The sequence below is a fragment of the Lutra lutra genome, chromosome 12 (genome assembly GCF_902655055.1).
Source record: "Lutra lutra chromosome 12, mLutLut1.2, whole genome shotgun sequence".
Classification (NCBI taxonomy): Eukaryota; Metazoa; Chordata; class Mammalia; order Carnivora; family Mustelidae; genus Lutra; species Lutra lutra.
This window is the reverse complement of record NC_062289.1, coordinates 80,622,535-80,632,810: the sequence shown is the minus strand read 5'-3', so window position 1 is coordinate 80,632,810 and position 10,276 is coordinate 80,622,535. Positions and strand designations below refer to the sequence as shown.

Here is a 10,276-nt window from a genome sequence, read left to right as displayed (position 1 = left end):
ACATTGAGAAAAATGCCAGCCCAGATTGCTAAAGACATGTCTTCCTTCCTCCTTCCTTCTCTCCTTCCCTTTCTTCCTTCTTCCCTCCCTCTCTCCCTCCCTCCTGCCATTCCTTCCTTCCCTCCCTACCTCCCCTCCTTCCCTCCCTGCCTCCCCTCCTTTTTCCTCCTTTCCTCCCTCCCCTTTTCCTTCTTTCCTTCCTTCCAATCTTCCTTCCTTCCTTCTTCTAACACCAAGAACTTGACATTACATCTGCAAGACAACTATAGCTGTCTTGTAAGGCCAACACATAGCCTTTATTTTCCTTGTCCTTGGTAATATATGCCTATAGGTCCCGCCCAGAGGCACATCTCATGAGAAACGCTTGAGCTACCTTGGCGAGCTCCATCCCTCATTTTACAACGGCATTAAAAATTTGGAATGTAGGCACGAACAACAACATAGTCTGAAATCATCTCTTTGACTTAGGAACTCAGGCACATGTGGAGGCAGTAGGTTTCCTCTTTCCAATAGCTCTTGTGTCCTATAAATCATGTTAATTGTCTCCATGTGCCCACAGCCCACGGGGAGTTTCGAAAAAGCCTTTGAGGGGATTAGTGGTCTCTGAAGTTTGTTATGAAATTCAGAAAAGCATCTGGAAGTAATTTAAGTTAAGGAATTAATGATTTGGGGGTTAAATAATACATGCCTTAAAAAAAATAAATACAGGAAACTGTTAGCCCATGAATCTCTTAAGTTCTCACCTCCATGGGGGGGGGGGTTCTTAAAAAGATAACTCGACCACATCCTCCCTTCTATTTGGTTTTGCACACGTTTGATACCTAGAAGGTCACCGGGTAGATTAAATGGGATCCTAAACAGATTTGCAGAAAAGAAGCACCCATTACCTGGGTCTCCTTGTGTCCACCCCTGAAGGAGCAGGAGGGAGGCTGTTGCCACCCACGCTTGGAGAATCAGTCTGAAGGAGCTGGCGAGATTCAGAACACCTAAGGGTAACGTGAAGCGGGTTTACCTGGCCGAGGATCTCTTGTTTTTCTTCTCATCTTTACCTGTTATGCATATTTCTGTGGTTCGTTCTGTTTTTTGCTTCTTGATGATTTGCACCGTGGAGTCCCAGACCACCATCTGCCTTTGGCTTTGCAGTGGGAAGCAGTATTCTGTGCCAAAAGGAAAGAAATTATGTGTATGCATGGGGGAGAGAGGGTGGGTTGCAAATTATAAACTTACAAAGGAGAAGGGCAGGGGTATGGAGGGCATCACTAGGGGCTTTTTGTTTCCATCATCAGACGGGGGAGGGGGGCGGTTGAAGCCGATCTGAACCCCTCCCTCAGGAATAACAGATAGGTCGCATTTCTCACTAAGGGTAGAAACATTTACATGAAAAATATTTCTTCTCCAGTGACTTTAGGCTAACAAATAAAAATGAGAAGGAAATGTGTTTTCCATTTTAGGAGCCCGAGTCTCCTTTACGACTGCTTCCCGAGGTGTGTCTGCACTAGCTGAATCAACTGAAGGATTGTGCAATTATCACCATAATCCACTTAAAACCTGAAAATCTCTGCCACCCAGGCAGGCCTCCCTTGAGAAGTGGCCTGGCTGCCTTTCCCCGAGGCTTTGCGGCTCTGGTGAGAGCTGGGCAGCTGGACCCTGCCTTCCAGGAGCCCAGACGCCAACCCCAGGGGAGCGTCTGGCGTGCCTGGGGTGGGCTGGGCCTCCCAGAGAAGCTTCTGGGCTCCCGGTGCACCACCTCTCACTCACAGGCAGGAGAGGGAGTTGGGGTTCCCCCCTTCGGATTGTTCAGGCCTCCTCCCCCACCCCCGTGAGGCCGGAGCGTCAGTAACCGCCCAGGCAAGCAGCTGGGGTCCCCGCGAGGAAGGAGGGCAGCTCTGGCAGCGTCGCGAAGTGGGGTGACGCGGCGCGTGCACATCTTTCCGGCCTGACTGCAGGTTACTAGTTGTTGCAGAAGCAGGTCTGGCTGTGGGGGGGGGGGGGGGGGGGGCGTATTTCCTCCCTGAAGAGTTAGTAAAAACACATGGGGAGTGGGGACGAGCCCCAACAATATAAAAGGATCCGCAGTGAAAAATGAACCTTTTCTCCACCGCCGCGTTCCAGTCCCCACCCCACCCCCCCGAGATGCCGCTGCGATCTTCTGCTACACACACAGATGCACAGATGTGCACACGCCTCCCTCCACCCGCGTCCCTCGGTAGGCTGTTCCGCACGCTGCTTTCCCCACGGAATGATCCGTCCAGAGCTTTCCGCAGCTGATGCACGGGACTTTCAATTCCAGATGTCCCCAGCTCTCAAGGCAAAAAATCGGGGGATGACCTGCAATTGAAGAGCGGGGAGGGACTCCCCCTCGCCCCGCCGCGGCCGCGGGAGGGTGGCGAGGGGAAGGGTCCAGCTCCATCTTGAGTCGCGGGTCCCTGCGCAGAAGTCTCCGGGACGCGAGCCGCAGGGCGCGGGGGCGGGAGGCCGCAAACGGACGGAGCGGACCCCGGGTGCGGCCCGAACCGCGTTTTCCCGGCTCCCCAACCTCTTCCGCCCCCAGGGATCGCGCCCCCGCGCCCCTCCCGGCTCTCCAGGCTCCGCTCTGGCCCTGGGCGGGGCCGGGGGCGGGGCCGGAGGCGGACCGGGGTGGGCGGGCCCGGGGGGCGGGGCGGGGCGGGCGGCGGCTGCGGCGGCGGCTGGAGAAAAGTTGTCCTGGCCAGAGCGCGCGCTGCCGCGGGATCCAGAACCGCCGCGGCGCCACGGCGGGGGCAGGCGAGACCACCGGATCTGCAGCCGGGCCGGCCGACTCGCAGCTGGGGGTCGCCCCGGGGCATGGGACAGCCAGCGGGGACCGCGGGCCGGCGCTGCGCCCCAGGCGGGCGGAGGGCGGCCTGAGCTGCCGGGACGCAGGATGCGCTCCGAGGGCGCGGCCCCCGGGCGGGTGGCGCCGCTGTGCGGGGCGCTGAGCCTGGTGCTGGGCGCACTGCTGGGCAGAGGTAAGGCAGGGCGGGCGTCTGTCTCGCCGGCGCTCGGGAAGTTCCCCGGTCAGGATGAGCCGGGGCGGGGGGAGCCGGAAGGCGGGGGTGTCGCGGGAACCTGGGGGAGGCCGCCGGTCCCGCCAGGAGCGCCCGAGTGCCGGGCGCCGAGAGGCCCTACCCTAGCCGGGAGGACTTAGGAGCTGGGCAGATTCGGCTGGTCCGACACCTCCGGATTCGGGGTACTTTCCAGGGGTCTGGGGGCGTGGCTGGGGGACACTGTCCCCCACGCCCGAGTTCCGTGCGGACCTAACCCAGCCCCAGCAGTCCCAGTGTGGAGTGGGGGGACCGGCTTCTTTGCCCCCTTTCCTCCTAGCTTTGAGCCCCCAATCCCCGGGTCAGTCAGACTGGGACTGGAGATCCGGGAGGGCAGACCGGGTTTGCGCCCGGGGCGTGGGGTCCGGAGAAGCGACCTTGGTCGCAGGAGGAACGTGCGCTCACAGCGCAGCTCGCGAGGGCCCCGCCGGAGCCCAGCTGCGGTCCGGTGTGCCTGGGGCGTGCGGTGTGCCTGGTGGGCGCGGTGGCGGCCCTGGCCCTGGGCTTCCCGGCAGCGCGGTCCCGGGAGGCCGCGCGCTTCAGTCTCCTCATCTCGGCGATGGGGACGACCGCGACCCTGCCCTAGGCTGGGTCCCAAGATTTAAGGCTTGGGTAGGTGAGGTGAGGCGAGCGAAAGCCCGCCGCGCAGAAGGCTCACGGAGGGTCGCGGCGGCTGCTGCTGTGGCGGTCGTGGGGTGTGTGCGGGGACCGCCAGCGCGAGCCGCGCTGAGAGCGGGGCCCCGGCAGGGGAGCTCCCTGCCCCGCGGGGCTCGGTGGGACTTGGGCGCCCGGGCTGCGGGCAGGCGGGGCGGGCGGCACGCACACAGCGGTGCGGAGTGCGGGCTGCTCGGCCCGGGGCGGAAAATGAGAGAGACGCTTCGCTGCCGCCCGCTTCGCTCGGGTCGGGGTTCCCAGGTCCACTGGGTGAGACCGCGGGGGTACAGGCGTCGGTGCGCCTTCGCGCGGCGCCGCGGCTCGGGCCCAGGCAAGTGCAGCCCGTCGAGAATCCCGGCTGTCTCCTGCCCGAAGCTCTGAGGGCTGGGCTACAAATGCGTAGAGAGAGACAAGTTACCAATTGAGGTTAAAAAGTAGCATTTGCTTTTTTAAAAGTCCTTATGCAGCGCCTGAAATCCCAGAGAAATTGGCTTTCCTTGAGGCTGCAGGTTCTCAGGCACACCAGCTGGGCGAAAATCGCTGTTTGAAATAGTGTTCTCTCTCCGGAGAGCCCCAGGTAGACAGCAGAGTGTGTGTGTGTGTGTACACACCCGCACGGCGCTGGTAGAAATGGGGAGACTTTGGTTTAGAACTGGACCGAAAGAGCAAACATGCAGTATCCAAAGCTTTAATTCGGCCGCTAGCTCTGCGTTCTAGCATTTAGAAGACTCAGTTTCCCAAAATGTAAAGTGGCCACTCAAAAAAGAAAAATCCCTTCCTCCAAATACTTGCCAGGGACTTCTGGGTGGTAAAGAGACTTGATGGATGGAAAGGGCTTTGTAGGGGAAGGTGGTGTCATTTTAAACCGGGCAAGGGGTGAGAGTCCCGGATCAGGTTTTCCCCCCACCTGGGGAGGATTTACTCAGCCCAGAACTCTGAATGTTGAATGTCCTTTTTAAAGTAAGTTGTGGGCTTCTCTTAATTAAATTCCTTTTTTTTTTCCCTATCTAGAGGATTTGAGCTGTAATTTAGGAGTAGCCATTACAAAGGTCCACGTAGAAGAGACTAAGGCCAGCAATTTGGTTGGAAAGTGGAACTGGGAATTTTGTTTTAAAGATGCTATTTACACAGCAAGGTTGGGGGTGATGAAGATTGTGGGCATGGAGATGTCCCACCCCTACCCCCAAAGCCACCCCTTCCTGGCTTAGTGCAACCTTGAGTTTCCTCTCCTTGCTTTGGCTCGACAATTTCCCTACTGTGGTCTGGGGGCCTGTGATCCCCAATTCATCCTCTGCCAAATATTTTTCATTGTTTCCCAGGACCAGTAACAGCACTGCATTTCTCCTCTGATTCCTCCAAGAAAATGTGTGCTCCGTGAGATTTCTTATAGAGAGGAAAGTTTCCTGACCCTCATTTAAATTTGTGCTGTCTTTAAAAAAAAAAAAAGGAAAAAAAGGAAGAGCCATCTCTGACTCTTCCTGCCCAAGGATTTAAGTGCTGATTTCTAGAATCCTCAAAACCGCTGATCAATTTTTAGTACCAATTGTATGTTTATTCTCAACTGTTGGATTTAAGGCTCTGCGATTCTGCAAGGGTACCAGCGGAGTCATTGTTCCTGGGAGGTTCTATAAATAGCCAGCGCATTGAAAGATTTAAGATTTAAGACCCAAGATTTAAGGCTTGGGTAGGTGAGGTGAAGTGTCTTTCAGTTAGAGGTTGAGGTATTGACCCCATACGGAGCGGTGGGAGGGTCTGGGTGGGCTGAGAGGCTATCAGCATGTTCTAATGGTCGTTGGTCACATATGGGACCCCTGGGAAGGTCACACGGGACCACAACCTATTCTGAAGTCTTTGGGGGCAGATATGCTTCCAGATTCAGAATTATGGAGATCTTTGAAGAGCTAGCTAGCTAGAAGCACAGGCTTGTATACATCTATTGTGTAATATCCCAAGCTGGGCGTGGTCACACCCGTCATCACACACATTGGTCATTCTGTACTGACTGTATAAGTACGTAAAGGCAGTTAAGACCCCCCAAACAGCTTCACTTTTCTTGAGATCAGCATTGGCCACCAAGTGCATTAAGACCAAACAAACAAACCTTTTGGGATGCTGAGTTTCTGAGAAAGGGTTTGGCAGATTTCCTGAGTAGAAGGTGGTCTGGGTGGAGAGATGACACAGGGTGCAGGATGACGCTGGAGAATGTGTCCTTCCTACACTTAGATCACATGCACACACTCGGTAGACACAGTGTGCCTTATGTCCATGCCCGTCCCTCAAGCTAACACTCTGCTGCATTGAAGCTTCCTAGAAATAAGTGATTTCAGTTTCTTAGAAGCCATTCTGTTAAACCACCTGACTCTGGGCTTGTCTTAATTCTTTCCTCTATACCCAAGCACTTGACTTGTCCTTGCGAGCTTCATAACCTGCAGACACAGACAGACACTGTTTTGCCCATGTTTTTTCTTTTTTCTAAGTGATTAAGCTCCCCCAAACAGGGAGAATTCAAATAGAAAGCAGGATTTCCAACTCCCCTTAAGAGTGTGGGTTCTCTTTCAACCTTGGGCACATCTCTTCATATGACTACACAGCACCAAAGCTGAATGTGGGAGTCCCCCCTGGGGGGGGTGTTTATTCACCTGTCTTTCCCTCCTTGCTGGGCCCCCCTCGCCACTTGGGCCTCTGGCTCTTCTTCCTTCATTTGGCTGCTCACTGTTAGCTTACTGACAAGAGTGGCTAGCGTCAGGCAGAGAACTCAGAACTCTCAATTACATTAGCAGTTAGCACCTCCATGAACAGAGGTTAAAACAAAACCTCTGCATGTATTAGATATTTCATACATCCATAGTCATGAGAAGCAAGGTTAATAAAAATGAGCCTTTGGTATATTAATTGGAGTGAAAGGGAGTATTACTGAATTAATGGAATAAATGGGGAGTCTGATTGATAGAATTTTTTTATAGCAGTCTACTTTGTTTAAAAGTCAGATTTATTAAGATATAATTTGCATACAGTAAAATTCACCCTTTGGAGTACAATTGTATGTTTTGACAAATGCATGTAGTCATGCAAACACCACCACAGTTAAGGTAGAGAACATTTCCATCACTCCCCAAAATTCTTCTGGGCCTCCGCGTAGCCTCCCCATGGCCCCTGGCAACCCCTGACCTTTCTTCTGTCCTTGTAGTTTTGATTTTTCCTAATTCCATAAAAATGGGATCCTGCAGTGTGCAGCTTTTGAATCTGCTACCTTTTGCTTATCACAACGCATTTAATAAATATTCACCTATATACAATGCAGCAGATTGTTCCTTTTTAATGAGGCATGACATTCCATCAAATGACTGTGTCACACTTGTTCATTCGTTTCCTAGTTGAGGGACATTTGGACTACTTCTAGCTTTTGGTAATTAGGAGAAATGTCACTCTAACTATTCATAAACGCGTTTCCATGTGGACACAGTTTTTTAATTCCTTTGGGTAAATGCTGAGAGCTGGGATTGCTAGGTGATATGGAAACTGTGTGCCTAACTTTATCAGACTGCAAACTCTTTTCACACCTACTGACATTTTGCATTCCTACCAGCAAGTTATAAGAGTTCCAGCTGATTATTATCTCTAACACTGCTTACTGGTTAACCCCTTTTTTTCTTTGATTTTAACAGTTTTCATAGGGGGCCGTGGTATTTCTTTGAGATTTTAGTTTTCACCCTAGGACTAATGATGTTGAGCATTCTTTTTTTGTGTTTCTTTGCCATCTTCTGTCATCTTCTGCAAAGTGACTTTTTCAAATCTTTGCCTTTTTAAAAATATGTTGTTATTTTCCCATTATTGACCTTTGAGTGTACTTTATATAGTATGGATGTGAGTCCTTTATCAGATACATGTTTACCAGAGATTTTCTCCCAGTCTGTGTCTTTGGAAGAGCAAAGGTATTTAGTTTTAATGAAGTTTGATGTATTAATTTTTCTCTTAGTAATATTGTGTCGCATGGAAGAAGTATTTGCCTAGCCCAAGGTCACGAGGATTCTTCAAATGCTTACAGTGCTGTTGGGGTACTTCATATTCCTGCTGATTTTTTATTTTTTCCTTCTGTCCATTACTCAGAGGAGTGTTGAGATCTCCAACTAAGTTTTGCATTTGTCAATTTTTCATTAAAATTCTGTAAGCTTTTTCTTCCTGCATTGTTTGAAGACAGCATATAGTTGGGTTTTGTCTGTTTATTCAATCTAATAGTCTCTGTCTTTTAACCATTATGTTTCGACCATTTATAGTTAATGTGATTATTGATATGTCTGTGTGGAAATCTACCACTTTGTTCTTTGTTTTCATTATATTATACCTAGTCTTTACCTTTTTTTCTTCTTTTTCTGCATGTTTTTAATATTGGATATATGTTTTATGAATCCATCTATCTCCATATTTGCTCACTGTTTATACCTCTTTAAATATTAGTGCTCTCAGGTTTACATTATACATCTTTAATTAATCAAAGCCTACTTTCAAAATGTTATGCTGCTTTTTTGTTGTGTTAAGAGACTTAAAACCCTGTATCTCTAATACTTCCCCCCCACATATAATCCTTTTCAAGTGTAAGCATCTCACCCCCCTAGATATGGCTAAGAGAATTTCTAATTAGAGATTTTTTTTTTATATATATTTCAAGGAAGGATAAAAATTACATTTCCTTGGCTTGCCTTGGTTTCTGGGTGGGTACTTCTGGTACCCTTGAAACAGTTTTCTCTGCAAGACCTTGTTCTCTCTCCCGTGTGTGTGCTGAGCTGAACAAAAGTGTTCAGACACCTCAGGGATTTAGAAGTCAACTGCTTTAAGGAGAGAACAAAGGTGAAATGCAATGCAGCCAAGTCTGATTTAGCAAAATTTCCAGGACAATGGTTCTTGATACTCTCCCAGAGTGACTGATTCCTTGTCTTCTGCAGTGTGTACATTTCTTTTTTACTGATTAAGTGGTAGGAGAGGCATGTTAGGTTCACACTTGGAAATGTCTGAGATGCTGAGGCCACTCAAAGGCTCCATATAGAAGACCATGTTTTCTTAACATAAAATGCCTTTTCTTTCTTCCTCAGCACCCTTCGCTTTGTCAGCAACGTGCAGAGCTCTCACTTCTGGATTAGTTAGGGAGGCTTAGCATTAGAGAAGCAGGAGCTTAAATTTGAGCCTGCGTTCTGCCATCCCATAGATGCATTGGTCAGAAGCCACTGTTAGCTGCAGAAATGTAGGAGGGCCAGCTGCAAAATAGGGAATCTGGAGCTCATGATCCTGAAGGAGGGAGACCAGGCTTCCTGGGGCTCAGAAGTTGCCTGTTCAAGAGTGTCTGTTGTTACAGTTGATGCCTTGCTTCAGGGTGTTCCAACCATTTTATTTGTTTTTATTTCTAGGCTCATGTTTTAGATTCCAGGGACAAAGAGGCCCAGAACCCTGCCTGAACCCTACAATTACCTGGGAAGCTTTCAAACCCCCCCCCGCCCAGGCCCTGCCCCAAGCTGATTGAAGCAGGATCTTCCACTAGTGGCAGAAGAGGTGGGCAGAGAGGCAAGGTTGATCATCTTTATTGTTTAGAAGCTCTTCTGGCATTTCTACTGTATCCAGGAATCAGAAGAGATTGTCTACCTAGGCCCTTCTCTGTCTAGAACAGTTTAAGGCAGTCCGATGGGCATTTCTACCATTTTGTATTCAAGGGGAGAGGGCATTTCTCCCAGAGAGACACTGAAGAGCTGCTACGAAAGATGGTGGGACAGGTTTTGGATGCAGAATCAACAAATGTTCATTGGCCTCAAGTTTATTTATTTGCTTATTTATTTTTAAGATTTGGGGCGCCTGCGGGGCTCAGTCATTGAGCGGCTGCCTTCGGCTCAGGTCATGATCCCGCGGTCCTGGGATCGAGCCCCGCATGGGGCTCCCTGCTCAGTGGGAAGCCTGCTTCTCCCTCTCCTACTCCCCCTGCCTGTGTTCCCTCTCTCACTGTCTCTCTGTCAAATAAAGTCTTTAAAAAAAAAAAAGATTTATTTTTTTCTTTAAAGATTTTATGTATTTATTTGACAGAGATCACAAGTAGGCAGAGAAGCAGGCAGAGAGAGAGGGGGAAGCAGACTCCCTGCTGAGCAGAGAACCCGATGTGGGGCTCGATCCCAGGACCCTGAGATCATGACCTGAGCTGAAGGCAGAGGCTTAACCCACTGAGCCACCCAGGTGCCCCAAAAAAAGATTTATTTATTTAACAGAAAGAAAGAGAGTGAGCACAAGTGGGAGGGGCAGAGGGAACCGGAGAGAGAACTTCAGTCCCATGACCGTGAGATCATGACCTGATGTGAAATTGAGAGCCGGAACCCCCAGCCGACAGTACCATCCACGTCCCCAGCAGCCTCGGTTTTATTATGTGGAAATAATAATACCCGCTTTATAGGATTATCGAGAATGTTGCATGAAGAGCATGGGTGGGGGTTAGTGTCCTGAGGCTGCCCTCACAGATGACCACAGCTGGGGCAGCTCCATACAACAGAAACCCCTTCTCTCTCCGTCCTGGAGCCAAAGGTCAAAAC

General features: G+C 50.5%; 1 protein-coding gene across 2 annotated transcripts in view; it reads left to right on the top strand.

Moving 5' to 3' along the window:
• Positions 1-2,693: 2,693 nt before the first annotated feature.
• Positions 2,694-10,276, top strand: part of TMEM132C (transmembrane protein 132C) — a 304,408-nt gene continuing 296,825 nt past the window's right edge. The window contains exon 1 of one of the 2 annotated variants that reach the window (XM_047697855.1): positions 2,694-2,987. In XM_047697855.1, coding sequence (XP_047553811.1) covers positions 2,903-2,987 — 85 coding nt within the window. In that variant the 5' untranslated portion in view covers positions 2,694-2,902. The remainder of the gene's footprint in view (positions 2,988-10,276) is intronic. The other variant, XM_047697856.1, reaches the window with a different exon arrangement.